The following is a 20,572-nucleotide window of genomic DNA, read 5'->3' as shown; positions in this document are numbered from 1 at the left end:
TGTGGTCACGAAACTACCTCAATAAAAGAAATTGAAAAGGGTGATTCAGTTATTTAGCCTACAAAACACCCAAGTCTAGCAATATAAACCCAAACACTCTGATGCCCCTTAAATTATAACACAACATATACAATAAGACGTACACAAAACCCAACCAAAATTTGTTAATTTCTGTAAAATTTTCTCAATGCGAACAATTTTCTTTGTTTCAACTATGTATTTGTCTTTAAGTTATTAGTGTTATAGTTAAAAGCATTATTTAATTATTTACTAAAAAAAACTTCTCATTTTAATAATAGAAACACCAATTTCAAAATAGGAAAAAGATATTAACAAGTTCTGTATAAAAAAATAATCTGTTGCAAAATTGAAAGATTTCTAACATGCTACATTAGAAGTGAATAAAAGATCTTATTTAAAGAAAAGAGCCAATACATAGCATAACAAATTCTCATGACCATAAATATAGTCATATTTACCTTAGACCATTGAACGAACGGTGGTATTCCACCTGTCCATATCCTTTGTCCAGTGTCATTGCGTCTCACTCTCTCATTAAGCAAAATGTGAGACAAAATACACATTGGACAAAGATATTGGAGAAATGGAATACCACCCTAATACATGTACGAAATTAGCCAAGAATCAAGACGGCGCGCAAACACGCATTCGATTTTAGTTACATTGCGGACTATTAAGGTTAAATCCAATTCAGCCGACCGATCAAATACCGCAATGTAATGAAACTCGCATGCGAGTTCTAGCACGGTCTAAATGAGCCCTAAGGGCTGATTTAGACGGCGCGCGAACTCGCATGCGATTTTAGTTACATTGCGGACTGTTGGTTACGTCCAATTCGACCGACCGATCAAAACCCGCAATGGTATGAAACTCGCATGCGAGTTCTCGCATCTTCTAAATGGGGCTTAATACTCGATTTCGCACGTCTAGTAACCCAGGTTGGTATTTTGTATTCCACCTGTCCAATATCTTGGTCCAAAGTGCATTGCGTTTCACTCTCTCACTAAGCAAAATGTGAGATGCAAATACACATTGGACAAAGAAATGGGGTTGGCCGGTCGAAATATTTAGCAGATGGCGCCAGCATAGCTTGCCCTGTCAATCCCTAGAATTGTGTAAGAAAATTGTTTGTTTTAATGGAATTTTATGCCCTGGATGCCAGTCCTTTAAGCTAAATCTCATAGAAAAAGGGGCAAGCTATGATGGCGCCATCTATGCAAACCTTAGACAGTTGCCAACCGCATTGTACAGGTGGAATACCACCCTCGGCTAATAATAAAACCCAACTCTACACTTACCCTATAGCACAAGGTGAGCCCCGTCTTATTGAGCATCCAGAAGGGGCAGTAGAGCGACAACACCTGCGTGCCCTCCGAGTCGACGCTGTGCATGCCGAGGTCGAGCGTCATCACCGCCGGGCTGTCGTGGGACTAGCTACACTTCCCAACACTCACCCTATAGCACAAGGTGAGCCCCGTCTTATTGAGCATCCAGAAGGGGCAGTAGAGCGACAACACCTGCGTGCCCTCCGAGTCGACGCTGTGCATGCCGAGGTCGAGCGTCATCACCGCCGGGCTGTCGTGGGACTAGCTACACTTCCCAACACTCACCCTATAGCACAAGGTGAGCCCCGTCTTATTGAGCATCCAGAAGGGGCAGTAGAGCGACAACACCTGCGTGCCCTCCGAGTCGACGCTGTGCATGCCGAGGTCGAGCGTCATCACCGCCGGACTGTCGTGGGACTCGAACGACCACACGCAGAGCTCCGTCTCGTTGTCGGGGAGGTTTTTGGTGCACACCCAGCATTTGTCTAGGTAGTTTTGTATCTGAAATTATTACGTCAGTTTTTACCCATTGACGTATAATATCTCAGGGCTGGCCTTACGGGCAATAATAATGGGGCATGAATGGGGCCGGTACAGCGGTGTGACACCGCTACAACGCGATTGGTTAATAAGTTCGCATCACGCACGCGATTGGTTGATGAGTTCGCATCACGCGCGCGATTGGCCGCAACTAGCTACGTTAGGCTGCGCGATTGGCTCTAATTGGTGAGTGACACCGCTGAACTAGTACCATTTTTAGTGCCCGTAAGGCCAGTCCTTAGATATAATATAATACGTCAATGTTTTTACCACGTTTTAATAACAAATGTTACTTTCCAGCTAATTATATATTAAGGTAGTGACAGCAGCAGAAGTCATTGATAAGAAGTCTGTAACACTGAATATCTTAAGCAATTTACAATTAAATCTTCAACAAAATGTCTTACCGAACAGATTTAGAAAATGCAATATGCCACGAGTAATGGCAGGGGTCCGCTTTTGTTGATCACTGATAGGTAAATAGATTTAACAATAAGTTAATGCAACAGAGTTTAGATGCATTACGAAAGGAAGCGGTGAAGTTGGACGACGCGAAAGGACGACGTAATTAGCTATTAGCGTCTAGAAAATTCTCAAAGCGATAAGTCTCATCACAACGATGATATGTATCTAATGTTACCTTGTTTCGTACAATAAAGTGTTTATTACTTATTTACTATGATATCTTACCATAACAACGATGGAAGCCTTGTTAGGCGACAGATGTGACAGATGGAACATTTCTCCGGGCTCGAACTTTTGCGTGCGATTCAGTCCTAACTGGGATACCACGATGTCCACTGGCAGGCAGTTTTGCATCTTCACGGCGGGCTTTAGGACTATGTCGTAGCAGGAGGAGGCAAATGTGTGGCGGTTTGTGTTCTCGAAGAATACTTGTTCCATCGTGCCGATAGCCTGAAAGTAATACCGTTAGTGTATCTAACGAATGGATCACCTAAACAGTTTAAGTATAGAAAATATAATTAAAATTTCGAAGTTTTGCCTGTGTGTACGTTCCACATAATTATATCAGATATTTGGTGTATAAATACACCTTTCTCGGACACTACTCCTCTGTTGGTTGATCTTAAGGTGCGTTCAGGTCTAGTATATAGATGCCAACTTAACTAGTCGCACAGGTACGTTACGTATGCAATGCGCGTATAGTGCCCGAGCGATTCGCGAATTGCATGCCAGCGGCGCATTCGACTGATCTCGATGCAACTCTAGAACTAATAATAGGCAAGTAGTGTCCGTGAACGTTCAAAAAAAGCCTGTGAAAGGCTGTTACTCGTATTGATTCATAGTCTTTCATTCATAACCGTCAATCATCCAACCAAATCGTCAACCATCAAACAAATTGAAAAACATAGAAGACTCACATTGAGATAGAATTTTTCACCGCTAGTCTTGTCCTTCGAGTCGCACTGCAGTAGCTTCGCTATTCTAACTTCCTGTTGCAGCTCACGCCATATGAACGGCGAGACCGACACGGTGAAGCCTGCAATGATGTTACAACTATCAAGAATACACATAAACAAGTACAACGATGACGACTTACCCCCTTATTCATAAAACTTTACGGGCCTGATTTAGTTAAATTATGTTTTATCCTTTCTTACAAATACATATATCAAAATGACAGATAAAGACAAAAGATTCATAGATAATTCAGGCCAGTAACGCGTTTATGAATAACGTCATTATGAAAAGCGCGACTTACTATTATAAACAACCTAACAAAAGGCACAGATAGACAATGCAATACATTACACAATACATACATTTCGGATTATTGAGAGACAATCAATTTAATAGATCGATCAAATACCGCAATGTATCCAAACTCGCATGCGAGTTCTCGCACCGTCTAAATGAGCCTTAATGCCAAATAATTTGTTTCGAGGCAAAGCTTATTTAAATAATAGATGTAGAGCAACATAAATTTTGTAATGTTACTTATGCATAGCATATCGTTTCAAAAACCTTCCAATGGGGCGAAATAAAACAAAAGTATTTCCAAGACGGGAAATCAATTAAATAATTAGTAGCATTTTATGCGACTAACATAATAGAAATTAAAAAATAATAATGGCCACGTTATAGCCTCCAAGCTACTCAGGTATCTAGAGCAGCTTAAAAAAAAAAGATATGTATGCCCCATGATAGTTACCATGCATTTCACCATCAGGATTCATGCGGGCTACACAAAAAGATTTTATTTCAGTTTTTAAAGTATCAAAATGTGTAATTCCGTCAAGCCCAATATCATAAAGTTAAGTTTTGTCGGCGACAGGAGCTTACATGCATAACGGTCATCATACCAAATATCTCAGTTTTATAAAAAATGTTAAAAATAGCGTCACGTACAGGTCGATTCAAGAAAGCTAGCACTAATGGAATGAACTAAACGAAGTATATCTGTCATTGTGTGACTGACAGACGTGTCGGTATACACACATAGATATTTCCATTCACTCATTCGTTCCATTCGTGCTAGCTTTCGTGAATCGACCTGTACCCGAAACTTCTGATTTTGCACCCCTATAGTTCGTTTTTTTTAGCATTAGAAAGAAGGTAAGCGATCTTGACACGTCTTTTAATTGAAAAACGCTTTTTAAAAATTAGTAACTATTACTTTTGAAAACAGAAGAATACAAATGATCGTATTAGATTCATAATTGTTACATATTTGCCGTGATTTATTTTTAAAACGTGTTTTTCAATAAAAAGACACATCAAGATTGTTTACCTTATTTCTAATGCTAAAAAAACGGACTATAGCCCAGTGTAAAGTGCTCACATCAACATATTTGACTAACCATTGTTAAATCTTATATCATCTCAATCTATTTCTATCTACAATAACGTCAATGATTGACGTTAATTTGAGGTTAATTTGATTGACGTCAATCAAATTAACCTCACGAGTTCCAGCCATAGACAATGTTAAAAAACCCTGGGTTTTTTACTCTTAATACATTTTGTATGATATTCCTTGTGCGATACCGCGTCCGTGTGACCCAAGATGTTAATTGTGTACAAACAGTAACACTCTTAACTGTGCATCGGTGGACCTTATGCCTTTTGTAATAAGGTTTATAAGAGACTGGTAAGCAAGGTGTCCGTACCTTCGACAGAGAAGAATATCTCTGCGGTGGGAGTGTGTACAGCTTGTAGGGGCAGCCGCAGGGTGGCGCCCGGCTTCACTTCGCCCAGTAAGCGGACTTCGTTGCCGCTCAGCGTCATGTAGTATACTGACACGTTGACTGATAGGTTGTTCGTCACCTGTGGAAGATTTTCAATATCGGCCCGATTCGAACTTTTCACTATGTATACATTTGTAACTCATATTTAAAGTAGAGTGAAGCTGTCGTATAAGAAAAAAGGTGTAATTTTTTCTTCTCCTTTCACTTATCGTACCAATTTTAGAATATCATATACATAAAATCGAAAAACCAGAACGGGATAAAAACCGAGCGAAGAAGCGAGATGGCGCCTTACAAATTTCTAAAAAAGTTTTTGACACGTATCTCGAATACGACGCACGTATGATAAGAAAAAACTGTTTAAATATATTATCTAAATATGAGAATAGAACAAGAGCATAAAAACTATCGCTTTCGATGCGTATTTAATTTACAATAAGCAAAAGAAAATTTTATAACAATCTTCATTTTACGATGATCGACCATTTTCGGCAACTCTCGGTTAGTTTCGTTTCGGTGGTGGTACAGACAAAATTATTTGATGTGGTGCTACAGACATACCCAATGTTTATGTTTGTCATGTTGGTATACAGTTATTGCGGCGTTTTATTACACAAAGTAAAATAAAAAGTGCTGTCAACCTCAACCTTAGTCTATCTATAACCATACGAGTGACTTAAATGCCATAAATGACTTATCAATCAAATTAGTATTATCGTATGATTATCGTGTTAATAATTTGTATTTTATTGTTTTAAATTTCTTTTTGAGTTATATCATTCAGATTGACTTTCACGGCTTCGGCAAACATTGCCATTCGTCCGGGGAACGGGCTGCCGAGATGGGCCAAAAATATCAGTTCAAGGGATGGTGCCCGTAATAATGTGTGTGTGTGATAATTATACTTTAATGACTTTACAGATATAACCAATTCGGGAACTGTTTTCTCGCGTAATACGATACGACTCGACCAGGTAGGATTTTTTCTTCTTGCTGAACAGTCCCCATCAGATATATCGGAACGGCCGAGGTATTCACAAATATATCGCAAGACCGGGAAACATGGCGTGATCTGGTGTCGGAAGCCAGGACTCATTTTCGGTCGTTGCGTCACCGTAGCCGTCGTAAGTAATATCAATATCCAGACAGGGAAATGGGGACTATTTACGTTTGTATGAAAATGCGATTTATGGGTGGCATTTTATAGGGGTTGGTCACCCCTTTCAAACGACACCCGATTTGTGTCTAGGAGACGCGTAGTTTTTTTTATAAGTGTTTGAAATTACGTGTGACGGAAGTGACGGAACGAAATACAGTGCCAGAGTCACCGTTAGGTACGACGACGAGCGAAGCGAGGAGGAGTGTTAGGTATCTTGCGTTCACAACACACCCGACTCGCTGTCAAAAAAGAAATACAGTGGTGAAAAACATGTATACGGACAAAGTGCTCAAAAATATTTATACGAAATTTTCTAAGTCCAAATTGGTTACCCTTTCGTACGCTTTGGTTGTTTTATTGAACATAAACTCAAAAAATAAAAAAAATATTTTCGTGGTAACTATTGATTTCCTAACTTTGGGGGTGGGTTCGGGGGGGTCCTACTCCCTCCCCCCTGCCTATAATGCGTAATTCAAATGCAACCCCATAATTTTATGTTGAAACAAGTTTTAAATAAATACCTACGTAGATGAAAAAATACAATCTTGTCTTTTATCAAATCACATCATTTTTTGAGAAATTTGCGAATTAAGTTATCCAAATATCGGTTACAAACAAGAAGTCCCTATCACAGTTATAAACCCTGGCAGGGTTCAATATTATTTAACCAAACATAAGACAAACCCTTTATTTCATTTACGCCAGCGGAGCTGCGGGCCCGTCTAGTTATTTATAAAGCAGTGTTCACTAGACAGACTGCCCGATTCGAACTTTAAGATACGTCAATTAATAGATCTAGAAACGATATGGATTAGATGTGTCAGTGTCAAAAGTGACGTTTATGTTTGAAGAAAGAAATGTCACATTTGAAAAAAATTACACCTTTTTTGTTATACGACAACTGCCTTAACTCTACTTTAAATATGAGTTATAATTGTATAAGACAGTGAAATTTTAATCAATATCGAATTATTTCTCTAGCTCATATGTATATTCAAAATCTACGCATAAACACTTCTATTTACTAAACATTTTCATATTTTAATGGGGGGACGGCGCGTACGCAGTCCCCACTACCAAAAATTACGCATCCGAGTTATCCACATTAGGGATAATCGCAAGGGTCAACCCAACCGCAGTGCAATGGAAGAGTCTCGCCCTGGGGGAACCGCCTTCTTGATCACGGTATCCCCTATGCCAGGTAAGTATGAGTTCACTACAGTACGCAGCGAGGGTCGTCATTCGTGGAAAAATCTTAACACCGCGATGTACGATTCCGACGCGGAGAGCACAGCGACATCTAGCGGCATATTTTGGAACTAACTTCTTAGCGCCGTCCGTTGCCGCCGCAAACAAATCGCCTCATTTATCAAATTATCATTCTCTTTATTACTTTGTTTATGAAGCTATATATTTATACCACTCCTGTAATGAAAAATAACACAGACATATATCTGACCTGGACCACGCTCCTCAGGTAAATGTGCAACGCGGCCTCCTGCATGACGACGTCGGAGATGAGTCCGCGCGACTCGTGCATGAACACGTGCGGCGCGCTGCGGTCGACGGAGCCGGCCTGCTTGCGCCCGAGGGGGAAGTAGCGCTTGTCCGCTCGCTCCACTGGCACTTGCACGTGCTCTTCTAGTTCTACTATCTGAAAAAAAATCTTTGATTTTGATACGAAGAATATAATGGCATAAGATCTGGGTATAAAGAGTGTCTCAGGATAACTTAACCATAAAAAAAATGATTTGTCCATATATGTAATAGACAGTTAAGAGCCCATCAACGTGCACAGTAGCGCCACAGCTGAATAATCGTAATTATTTAAATTTAACCAAAGAGTAATAGATAGTATAGAGGGGTCCTGTCATAGTAAATTTTGTAGTCACAGTAAATTTACTGCCATCTATCGACACACGACTAAAACTCAAAATGAAAACGTATAAAATTATCAAAAAAATGTATATGGATAAATGATTTTATTATTTTTATATAATCTTGACACGTGTTCATTCACTGATATCTATGTGTTAAAATTGTTAAATATGAAATGGTGCCGTCGCGCCATCTAGCCGAGCATAGGCTAAAGGTGTGTGCGCCATCTATCCGAGAATGACTTTCTTGATTTCCGAGGCACGTTTTTTCCTTAGACTTTATTCATCTTATACGAAGTTACATGTCTTTGATTTAACGAAAGATATTGAAAATAATGCGTCCAAAGTTAAAACGACCGTTTTTGTTTTTAGTTCCTAGATCGACGAAACCAGCATCATAAAAACTAGTTTGATGTATTCAAAAGGTACTTAAATACACAATACAGTACGTAGCGGCCCCCTTTTTTAAATATTTTTCGTTAAATTTAAATAATCACGATTATTTAGCTGTGGCGCTAGTGTGCACGTTGATGGGCTCTTAACCATGAGAAGTTCTTACCCTAACGCTAAGCGAGAGCGGGGGTGGCGCCTCATTCAGCTTCATGATGTTGAGTCCGCCTCGCTTCAGCTTCAACGGGACGCAAGCGCCGGTTTCAAACACCACCTCCCTGAAAACATGCACTCAAATTGAGTTACATTTTTATAATATTGATCAAACACACAGTGCAAGAAACGAGAAAACTGTCCTTTCATGTTTTATTACAATTCAACAAAAAACAAATCGCTAAATGCCGCACTAGATGGCGCTGACGGCATAAAATATTAGTGAACTTTATACAGGATGGCTAAAAAATAACTACATTTCCGTTGCCAGGGCGGTTTTGGGATTATACTGAGCAATTGTTACTATGGGATCAACCCCGAAATCGCGTGTCAAAGGTGAGATGCAAATACACATTGGACATGTGGAATACTACACTTAGATAAGCTTTTAACCAAGTCTAAAATGATTCATTATTACCTGTAGTCGGACTCCTTCTTGCCGTCAGCAAGGAACACGGTGAAGTCGTGGTTGTCTTCCAAAAGCAGTTTGGCCGTCAGCCCCGTGCAGTTGTGCAGCACGTACGGCGCGCCGTAATATTCGGATTTGGTAGACTGGAATGATTGATACCAGTCCATTAATCGCACTCTTTCAAAATAAATTGATGGTATAATTTTCGCGGGGTTTCACATCAAATATTTTGCAAGAAAATATGTTGGAAATAAAGAGTTAAACTGTCAGCGCTGGAAGTCGCCAGCAACATGCTGAGGTGAGACCATTTCGTGGCACTTTCTCCTTTTTTATGTTTCTCTGCTTGTATAATTTTATTAATTTTCTTTTTTGTGTTTGTGCTCACGAATAAAAATATTTCTATTCTATTTTATTCTAATAATAATTTAAAATTAGTAAGTCATTAGACAGTTTAAATTCGATCTTGGAAGGCTAAACAATAATCCGATCATGTCCCATAATATAACATAGAGATAAACAACTATCCTGTATATGAATAAAACTTCTTAAGATAAATATAAGACTATGTAAATATTGTATGTAAAGCCTAGGCCAAGTACCAAATAAGGATACTTTTTATTATTATGCCGATTAGCTGCTACTTTTATTTTATCCTATAATACTAGTTTAGTATTGTAGTTGTCATGTGTGATCACAGATGGCGCTAGCTGTACGCGTGATACGTTGTATAGATTATTTAATACGTTCTGAACGGACATAGTCGCTTGAAACAGTTAGAGTTCAAGAGCTGTACTTACATTTTCTTCATTCAGTTTGGACAAAACACTTGCACTTTGGTCGGTGGTATCTGCGATAGCTGCCGAGAATGAGTTTCCAAGGAGAGTCAGCACCTAAAAAGAAACAAATGTTATTCATATTACTTGAACACACAACATGGGTTCGTCGTACCATTTGACCTCCATGCCGCCCCTAGTAATGGTAATCCGAGGGTCTCCTGACTCGAAACGATGCAAATGTTGTTTGCATGCACACATAAATTATATTAGTTCACAAAGTCCAAACTAGATGGCGCTAGTTACCCTTACTTAAGCAATTAAAATATATTATTATGTGTATTGTTCTACCTTAGGTTGCTATTCCACCTGTCCAATTTCTTGGTCCAATGTGAATTGCGTCTCACTCTCTCACTAAGCAAATACACATTGGACAGATGAAATACCACACTTACCTCCATACCGCTCCTGGTGACAGTGATTTCAAGCGTCTCTTGGCTAGAAATGGTGACAGTCTTGTTGGCTTGCCGCTGAGCTACGAGGGCCACGTTGGCAGCCTCATCTGTGAGGTCGATGACACTTTGTTCCACTGCTGGACGCATCACTATCTATAAGCAGATAAAACGAATAAAGCCGATGTTTGACAGAAAATGACGTTATCTCTAACCTATGCTTCGTATGACGGATTCTCATTTTCGCTCTTTATAGTGTTCCTTAATAATACTCGGAGCAGTTGTAAAACGAGCGTGCCTTATTGATTGTGAAATACGAATGCTAAGTAACAGGAGCAAAAATTAAAAAAAAAAATTGTTTCGGCGTTTTATCAGAAATAATTAAAATAAGTTATAAAGTTCATTTATTTCTCAAAACGTCCACAGCAAGTTGTCCTTCTTGCATAAGAAATAAAACAAAAATAAATGGATTTTATGGCGTGTAATGAATTTACAATAACCCTTAACCAGCACTCGTGGGCACAAGTAGACGTGGTATCGGCCGATACGACGACCGTGACTTTGAGTTGTAATTGTTGTATTTTATTAATCGGAGATGAAAAGAAATTTCCACGCGAATTTTCGAAACGTCTATTTGGGTGAATCAACTTTTGAACACTGATTTCGTGTCAATAGACTCCCTAGTAAAAAAAAATAGATTTTTGAAAAACCATGTTGATTTTTTCACTTTTTTGTTTACACGGACGTTATTAGATCCATAAGTATTTAATTAACACATTAAAATCAACAACTTGATCAGATAAAAGTTACATTTTGTACGGTAATGCAGCAGAAACAAGTTTGCTCCCGATACAAAAAACATTATGGTTTTTGAAAAATCGACTTTTCTTTGCTCCTTAGGGAGTCTACGTTAAACTCTACGGACTACGGAGTCTACTCCTTAGGGACACGAAATCAGTGTTCTTAAGTTGATTCACCCATTTGAGCCTTAAAGCTAAAAACTAACCCCCTTATTCATAAACATTTACTAAAGTTGACAAGCCGATAATAATCGTTTGCCCCTTTCCGACGTATTGGTATGATGGAAAGGGACAAACGATTATTATCGGCTTGTCAACTTTAGTAAACGTTTATGAAGGGGTAAGTGTCTCGTAAACTAACCTCCATCTTCAGTTCCCACGGCACATGTTTGTATGAGTAGTCCTTAAGTACTTCCACGGGTTCTATCAGCGGCTCCCATACGGCGCGCCCAAGGTTGTAGTACGACACTTGCATCGCCCACGTCGACTCCAAGTAGAACTGCAATGTTAAAATTATTCACATTAATATTTTTACGATCTGTATCAATAAGGCCGAATTTAGACTATCATATTTAACGGATCCTATAGGACAGCAATCCTACAATTACGATCGTATACGCCAAATTTGTTAAAAATTTTTGTTGTTACACCATCATAGGTTCTTCATATTTAGATGACTCCCATATCTATGATCATATTTCTATGATAGTCTAATTGCGGCCTAAGGGACAGTTGCTCGTTCCAAGGTTAGCCAACTAACTCGGAGTTAAGAGCCCATCAACGTGCACACTAGCGCCACTGCTAAATAATCGTGATCGCTTAAAAAGGGGGCCGCTACGGACTGTATTGTGTATTTTTGAAGTGAAAACTTCTTTAGCGGCGCTGTGCACTTTTTGAGGTGGGGAAAAAATGATAAACTCGAGACAGCGTAAGGCGTAACGCGTAAGGCGTCTCTCCTCTCTTTCTACCGCACGGCGAAAATGTATGCCTGAGCCTGCTGTTTCATGTAGGCGGCGCAATGCGCTTGCGTGACTTATGTTATAAGTGACGGACAATGTCATTGTTTTTTTATTTAAATGCCATTTAGTGAGTTTCCCTCAAACTGATATTAATATAACGGTAGTACCAGTTGTACCCACAGTGATGATGTGCTTAGGGGTTTCAAGTAATGCGACGATACAACGCTATATGGCGTTAACCCTCATTATACATAGTGCTGCAGACATTTTGCACTATATGGCCCTGTTATTAATATTTTGAGTTACAATGTCGTTGAGTTTTCACTTCTGCCGTTGTTTTTTTTAAGTACCTTTTGAATACATAAAACTCGTTTAGTTATGATGCTGGATTCGTCGATCTATGAACTCAAAACAAAAACGGCCGTTTTAACTTTGGACGCAAAGGTACTTAAATACACAATACAGTTCGTAGCGGCCCCCTTTTTTAAATACCTGTCGTTAAATTGAAATAATCACGATTATTTAGCAGTGGCGCTAGTGTGCACGTTGATGGGCTCTTAACCGTTTATTACAGGGTTCAACTGTACTGATAAACGGTTAACTAACTCGGAGTTAACCGTTTATTACATCAGGGTTAAACTGCACTGGATAAACGGTTAACTCCGAGTTAGTTGGCTAACCCTGGAAAGCCCAAGTGGCCCTTATAATGTAATTAACAGGGTTGAAGTTCTCAACTCATAACTACTTTTCAAGTATAAATGGGGGGACGGCGCGTACGCAGTCCCCACTACCAAAAATTACGCATCCGAGTTATCCACATTAGGGATAATCGCAAGGGTCAACCCAACCGCAGTGCAATGGAAGAGTCTCGCCCTGGGGGAACCGCCTTCTTGATCACGGTATCCCCTATGCCAGGTAAGTATGAGTTCACCACAGTACGGAGCGAGGGTCGTCATTCGTGGAATTTTTTTAACACCGCGATGTACAATTCCGACGCGGAGAGCATAGCGACATCTAACGGCAAATATTGAATGAAGTTCTGTACAGTGCAGCGACGAGTTCGATGACATTGCATTAACCCTCCATGTTTGTAACCAATCATAAACCTTTCATTTCAGTCCTCATTAAGGCCGCTAGTATACGTCCATTGTTTTCACCGGAAAACGGACCGTGTTACCCGACTAGATCGTTTTGTATGTGGCTACTGACAGCTCCACCGAATATAAGTTTTCGGCAAAAAAATCATTTTTGGTACAAGCTTTTATCGCTGACTGTACTTTTCTTACGACAGACAACTAATACTCATCGAGACAATTCTAAAAACCACTAATACAATTAGGTTGCGTTGTCACAGAGTTCCTATGGCCACCTCCTGTCTCCATAATCAGATCAGCTCGATGGTACCATGATATTGCATTGTCATCCGATTTATACATGCATGCAAAATTTCAGATCAATCGGAAACAGGGAAGTGGATCAAATTTAACTTGCAAGATTTGATTACAGACCGACAGACAACGGGACAGGTGAAAGTAAATAAAAGCTTGTAAAAACAAGACATTGTTGCCTAACACGGACAATATACACGTACAAAAGCAGCCTAATACAATACTTTCGCTCAAAACTGTCTTTATAAACGGTTGCGGAATTAAACGCATGCCCAATGGGAATATTTTTCTTCATTACGGAACACTTCAAAAGTTAACAATTTGTTTTCGATTCAATTTTTATTTCAATAATCGTAATTGGCCCCCTGTGACTCCAAGGGTGTCGATACATTCAAATGATGATGATGATGATGATATCCTGTTATCCCTCATCAGGGACATAGGGCTCTCAGAAGGGATTTCCATTCTTCGCGGTCCAGCGCGGCCTCTTCCAGCTCCGCCCAGCCGAGGCCAACTGATGCCGCCTCTTTTTCCACTGTGCGCCTCCAGGTGGTACGTGGGCGACCTTGTCCTCTTTTTCCGGGAATTTTCCAGGTCAGCCCTTGCTTGGATAGGTGATTGTTTGGCCTTCGTAAAACATGTCCTATCCAGCGCCATTTCCGCAGAAGTATCTCCTTAGCTAAAGGGTTTTGGCCAGTCAGTTCCCATAGTTCAACATTGGAGATGGTCCGTGGCCAGTAGACTCCTACGATTCGCCGCAAACACTTGTTTACAAACACCTGGAGTCTACTGGTTATGTCTTGCTTGACGGGCCATGTCTCGCATCCATATAGGAGGACCGACTTTACGTTCGAGTTGAAAACCCTTAGCTTGGTGCGGCGAGTGATGACTGTGGAAGTCCATACGGGTTTCAACTGCGCATATGCGGCGCGGGCTTTATTGATGCGAGCTTCAACATCCGCTTCTGCACGTCCCAGGGGGTTCATAACACTTCCCAGATATGTAAATTTTGTTACTTCTTCAACTGGCTCCCCGTTTACTAGAATAGGCGTTGCATTCTGGGCGTGCAGGCGCATAGTTTTCGTTTTAGCACAGTTGATACGCAATCCCTCTCTTCCTGCGGCATCGGCCAGGTCATCGGTCTTCGACTGCAGATAGTCTTGTGTCGTAGCGAGTAAGCACAGGTCATCAGCGAAGTCAATATCTTCAAGGGATACATTCAAATGCGTAACTAAATCTAATTTTAAAGTATAAAGGGGGGGACGGCGCGTACGCAGTCCCCACTACCAAAAATTACGCATCCGAGTTATCCACATTAGGGATAATCGCAAGGGTCAACCCAACCGCAGTGCAATGGAAGAGTCTCGCCCTGGGGGAACCGCCTTCTTGATCACGGTATCCCCTATGCCAGGTAAGTATGAGTTCCCTACAGTAGGGAGCGAGGGTCCTCATTCGTGGAAAAATCTTAACACCGCGATGTACGATTCTGACGCGGAGAGCACAGCGACATCTAGCGGCAAATGTTGAATTAACTTCTGTACAGTGCAGCGACGAGTTCGATGACATTGCATTAACCCTCCATGTTTGTAAACAATCATAAACCTTTCATTTCAGTCCTCATTAAGGCCGCTAGTATAAGTCCGTTGTTTTCACCGGAAAACGGACCGTGTTACGCGACTTACGTCCAGTTTTGTATGTGGCTACTTACAGCTCCACCGAAGAAAACAAGATATTGTTGCCTAACACGGACAATATATACGTACAAAAGCAGCCTAATACAATACATCACTCAAATTTGTCTTTATAAACTGTCGCGGAATTAAACGCATGCCCAACGGAAATATTTTTCTTCATTACGGAACAGTTCAAAAGTTAACAATTCGCTTTAGATTCAATTTTTATTTAAATATTCGTAATTGGCCCCCTATGAAGTAAAGGGGCCTATCAAAAATTGCGCTCGGACTCCCTGACGGCAGCCGGACGCGGGTAATTATGTATGGGTGTCAGCATCAGTGCTCTCACTTTACGATCACTGCGCACTATGCTCCCCGAGACAAGGAAGTTGCAGAATGGCGGCCGCGCCGGTGTCATGCAGTTGCGCCGACACAACGATAGCGCGAGCTAACTAGCGCGCAGCGACATCTAGCGAGAGATCTTGGCAAGCGATTTGGAAATAAAAAAAACTTAAGTCTTGTTTGACGTATAAAGACAAACTTTTGAATATGTTTCTGCTCTTTTCTGTAGTCACTAATTAATATAAACCAAAATCTTAAATTATAAAACCCAAACATCTAGTTACACTTATCAGCAATTTTAAGAGGGAAAGTTTGTAGTGAATGTCCAATACGTTATTTTGACACCAAGAAGGTGGCAGACAAGCATACGGCCCGCCTGACGGTAAGCGGCCACTGACCCTAAGGACCCTGTGACTCCAAGGGTGTCGATACAGTCAAATGCGTAAGGGCGTTTTCAGAAATAAATATCGAAAACCCGATTCTCACAGATAGTTCAGTCATTATAGATTTTGACCTGTGAATAATCAGTTCTTGGATTTTTTTTTCGTAGGTCCCTCGGGGGGGGGGGGGGGGGTCACTGGGAGTGTAAATTCAAAAAGTAGACTGAATCAGGCTCCTGTGTAAATTCGAAAAACGGTTTTTCTTGAATAACTCGGCCATTTTTGATTTTACAGTAAAACCTTGAGGACAAAAATTGTAGGAAATTTGATTCTCTACAAGTTTGGTCCTCACAATTTTTCTTCTAGGATCGATATTTTGGAAATTAAATTTGAAAAAAGCGACAAATTCAAAATATTTTCATCATCTCGTTTAGTCCTCTTCATTTATGCCGTAAAGTTGAAAATAATATAATATAATAATAATTGTAGAGAATCCCTACAATTTATGTCCTCACGGTTTTATTGTAAAATCAAAAATGGCAAAGTTAAAGCAAGAAAAACCGTTTTTCGAATATACACAGGAGCCTGATTCAGTCTACTTTTTGAATGTACACTCCCAGTGACCCCCCGAGGGACCTACGAAAAAAAAATCCAAGGACTGATTATTCACGAGTAGGGTCGGTTTTTTGGATATAATGACTGGACTTAAGATCCCGGTGTTTTTGGGTTCTTTCAACTCAGAATCACTAGCATATTCAATTCTGATGATAAAATAAAATGGCCCAAAAATTTTTATGAAAATTGTACATTCCACTACGTCACGCACATACAAGTGAAAAAATTTCATACTAAAACGTGACGTAATGGAATGGACATTTTGGGACATCTTTTTTTAATGGTGGGATGGAGAATGCTGTCGATCCTGAGCCCAAGAACGTCCAGATGTGAAAGAATCATGTTTTCAATATTTATTTCTGAAAACGCCCATAAATCTAGTTTACAAGTACAAAGGGGGGGACGGCGCGTACGCAGTCCCCACTACCAAAAATTACGCATCCGAGTTATCCACATTAGGGATAATCGCAAGGGTCAACCCATCCGCAGTGCAATGGAAGAGTCTCGCCCTGGGGGAACCGCCTTCTTGATCACGGTATCCCCTATGCCAGGTAAGTATGAGTTCACTACAGTTCAACGGGAGGGTCGTCATTCGTGGAAAAATCTTAACAACGCGATGTACGATTCCGACGCGGAGAGCACAGCGACATCTACCATGAAATCTTGGAACTAATTTCCAGTCACGACTCTCGTTGGTCTAGAGCTGCCAGTTGGTTATTTTTTTGGTAAAAGTTATTATTCTACGTACATCAGAACTCCAGTCCTTGACTTGGCCAGTAAGCGACGCCTGCATAACCAGCACCGGGATAGTCTCAGTACCGATCTGCATCTCCAATGAGAGCACGATGGACGGACTGGACAGCATGCAAATCTCGTCGGTCGGGGGCTGTTCTTTTTCTACCAGTTCTTGTGGTTCCTCCATGTCCATCGCTTCTTCCGCTAACTCTGTAAGATTAGAACTAATTTGAATAAAATGATCGAAAAACATTGAAAAATTTTGTGTACATTAGAGATGGGCCGAATATAGACTATGAATAATGTTCGGTTCAGATCATAACAAACCGAAAATTCGGCCGAATATTCGGTTAGGCTAAAACTGCCAAAAACGCTGAAAATAAGTTCATACAAGTCCGCGATCTGCACTCCGCACGTGTTTTTGACCGTTCCCCTCTGGACCGGCTGGTCTCATGCCTGACCGCGAAGCGCACACGCGTCAGCTAGGGGACGCCCTTAAAAAAGAATTTGTTTATTCGGTAAATATTCGGCAGTTCGAACCGAATTATTCGGCCGAATACGAACATTTAAATATATACCGAATATGCTGAATACCGAATAGTTACCGAATATTCAGCCCATCTCTAGTGTACATTGTCCAAATGTGTAAACCGGTCTGTGTAAGGGCTATTTTTTATTTCGTTGACATTTTTAAAGTCATTTTTAAGACAAAAAAAAAAAAAATAAGAGTTCCCTATTTTGTAAAACACAGCGCAATATCACGGTATGTCCTACCATAGAGTTACAAAAATGTATCCAATTTTCGTCACTTAATGGGAAATTACATACATTTTTTTGTTCCAAATTTGGATTTCGTATTTATTCTGACCAGAACAAGGAGGTCTTCAGACCTACGATTTTTTATCAAAACCTGACAAAAAAAAACCCGGCCATATAAGCAAATATTAGCCGATTTTTATTTAGTTAAAGATTTTTCAAAATGACCCCGCTTTCGAAGTTACAACAATGTCTTTAGGTTGGTATTCCACCCGCCCAATTTCTTGGTCCAACGTGTATTTCGTCTCACTTTCTCACTAAGCAAAATGTGAGACGCAAATAAACATTGCAAAAAGAAAATGGACAGGTGGAATACCACCCTTACGCAAAAATAAAAGGCCGCGTAAATGAAACCAAATGCACTCTATGGTGCGAGAAATGGTGTGCAATTAAACGAGATTTCTCAACATCAGTTGTTATATGTGGGTTATGAATAAGCAAGAACTTACCAGTTTTCAAGAACCAATATGTATTCGGCTTGAAGGGTGCAATGTCCCACAGCTGAGAGTACATAATGATCCTATCAGCCTGCTGCGTGTCGTCTTCCTCTGAGCTGGTCATGGTTGCCATCACGCGGTTTAATAGTGCTATGATATCTGTAAATATGTATATATAAAATTGTTGTGAAATACATAAGTGATTGCACTAACGATTACTAAATTATAATGAGAGCAAAATGGTATCATTATTTAAATATTTTAAGGTATTCATGAAGAGATTGAAGAGTACTAAGAGGACAGACCAATAACGTAACGCTGAGGCTTCTATATAACTTAGTCAGAGTCTTGAGTCTAACAAGTCTAAAGACAACATATTCACTTACCGGCAGACCGGGCAGCGAAATGCTATACATGGAAGTATTCTGTCCGCTCAATTATGACCCAACGTAAACTACCCCGCGATAGGCGGTACTTACAAACTGCTCGATTGGCAATCTCAGTACCACCGAGATGACAGTCAGTGACAAATGGCTAAATTGATTTATAAAAACAACGTTTTTTTGTAATTAAAAATATATTCATGTGTCGTGAAGTGGTGCAGAAGTTATTTTAGTTCATACCAAGGACAGTGGAATCACTTTTCACTTGTAGTAAACATATAACTTCAGTAGAATTTGGAAAAAACATGACGATTTGTTTTCAATACTACCGTGCTAAGCTAAAACGTAACAACAGCATACGACTTTCATAACAACATACGACTTTTTAAATTGCGAGGATAATAGGGATGGTGTTATGCTAAATGAAGTAGACTATTTTATTAACTTGTGTTTGGTTTAGGTATTTTCTATATAATTATAAATGTAGTAATAAATTCCTTCTTACAGATTTGTATTTTCCTTTTTTATTTCATGAGATGGAGCTATAAAAAAACTACCTAGTTATTTCAAATTAATAATCAAATTTGGTATAGTCATTTTACATTACTTTCCATTCAGATTCCCACAAGACGCTATTCGCAGAGAACTATGGAAAAAAGCTGTCCAATTAGAGAGACATGAAATTGAGTGGATGCCTGGCAAGATATCTAGAATATGTTCTATTCATGAGATATAACCCGTGAGATAATCATACCCGGTCTCCTATATGTAGATACATTTTTCCTATCATGCTTTCACTGAATTAATTTAACAAATACACACATTATCTGAAAATGTTGAATATTTGAATCCACCCTCTACTGTCACATATATGTAGGTTCTCTCTCAAGCCATTTCCGTCAGTAGAAAAGAGCGGCAAACATATTAACTCACATTATAGACGGGTCTAACGCGAATTATATTCAATTACCTTGATTTACCGACGTAAATCAGTTTCGTTTCGTATAATGTGAGTTAATATGTGTTCAAAACGCGAAAGTTTAAAATATTATAAGAGCGGCAAATTTAGAAAATGTAAGCGCGCGAACGGCTGTGGTCCTATACAAAATTTTAATTTTGCACCTTTTTCTACTGACAAACTTGCTTGACCGGCTATATATGTACATATAAAATATTCTGAACTGAAAGTGGGGATTTATTGTGACTCCGCCTGTTCAAATATTTTTGACCCGATTCGTGTACCCATGTAAATTTTGCAGACTGTATAGCCAGTCCGTTTTCTAAGATTAAGTTCGCCATACATTTACTGTGGCGTACTTGATCTTAGAAAAACGGACAGACTATACCTGAACGTGACTTCGCACTGCCATGCAGATTGATAATAAAATATACAAAATACTTATTATAGCGGAATACATTTATACAACAATGATATATTTACTTATGTTGAGTTAGTCTGACATGTCATAACAACATTTCAACTAGTTATCTTTTAATCTGCATTAAATTATTATACGTGAATTATTTGACTGGTTCTTCACTGTATGGCATAAACCTATCCCTGTCCAAGTCATATTCTAATCAAATATGAACCGCGAACTCTCAGCGGCCAGTACGTACAGCAAGAAGGTTATTAGCGGATTAATGTCGCTGATTGGTAGTTATTGACATTATAT

General features: G+C 39.7%; 1 protein-coding gene and 5 non-coding genes across 6 annotated transcripts in view; all 6 read right to left on the bottom strand.

Annotated features, from left to right (window-relative positions):
- Positions 1–20,572, bottom strand: part of LOC134792417 (intermembrane lipid transfer protein Vps13) — a 106,889-nt gene that overhangs the window by 37,789 nt on the left and 48,528 nt on the right. Inside the window, exons 31-42 of the mRNA XM_063763715.1 lie at positions 18,526–18,672; positions 17,274–17,470; positions 11,530–11,667; positions 10,372–10,524; positions 9,941–10,033; positions 9,153–9,286; positions 8,691–8,799; positions 7,714–7,908; positions 5,018–5,174; positions 3,269–3,387; positions 2,577–2,801; positions 1,632–1,847 (exon numbers count right to left, since the gene is read on the bottom strand). Of these exons, the coding sequence (XP_063619785.1) occupies positions 1,632–1,847; positions 2,577–2,801; positions 3,269–3,387; positions 5,018–5,174; positions 7,714–7,908; positions 8,691–8,799; positions 9,153–9,286; positions 9,941–10,033; positions 10,372–10,524; positions 11,530–11,667; positions 17,274–17,470; positions 18,526–18,672 (1,883 nt within the window). The remainder of the gene's footprint in view (positions 1–1,631; positions 1,848–2,576; positions 2,802–3,268; positions 3,388–5,017; positions 5,175–7,713; positions 7,909–8,690; positions 8,800–9,152; positions 9,287–9,940; positions 10,034–10,371; positions 10,525–11,529; positions 11,668–17,273; positions 17,471–18,525; positions 18,673–20,572) is intronic.
- LOC134792557 (U1 spliceosomal RNA) lies at positions 7,302–7,463 on the bottom strand. The gene has a single exon (XR_010144453.1). It is a non-coding gene; the product is annotated as a U1 spliceosomal RNA (small nuclear RNA).
- LOC134792556 (U1 spliceosomal RNA) lies at positions 12,889–13,050 on the bottom strand. The gene has a single exon (XR_010144452.1). It is a non-coding gene; the product is annotated as a U1 spliceosomal RNA (small nuclear RNA).
- Positions 14,773–14,934, bottom strand: LOC134792555 (U1 spliceosomal RNA). Its single transcript, XR_010144451.1, has one exon. It is a non-coding gene; the product is annotated as a U1 spliceosomal RNA (small nuclear RNA).
- On the bottom strand, positions 15,456–15,579 carry LOC134792564 (U4atac minor spliceosomal RNA). Its single transcript, XR_010144460.1, has one exon. It is a non-coding gene; the product is annotated as a U4atac minor spliceosomal RNA (small nuclear RNA).
- Positions 16,923–17,084, bottom strand: LOC134792552 (U1 spliceosomal RNA). The gene has a single exon (XR_010144449.1). It is a non-coding gene; the product is annotated as a U1 spliceosomal RNA (small nuclear RNA).

The sequence above is a fragment of the Cydia splendana genome, chromosome 7 (genome assembly GCF_910591565.1).
Source record: "Cydia splendana chromosome 7, ilCydSple1.2, whole genome shotgun sequence".
Classification (NCBI taxonomy): Eukaryota; Metazoa; Arthropoda; class Insecta; order Lepidoptera; family Tortricidae; genus Cydia; species Cydia splendana.
This window is presented reverse-complemented; position numbering and strand designations above follow the sequence as displayed.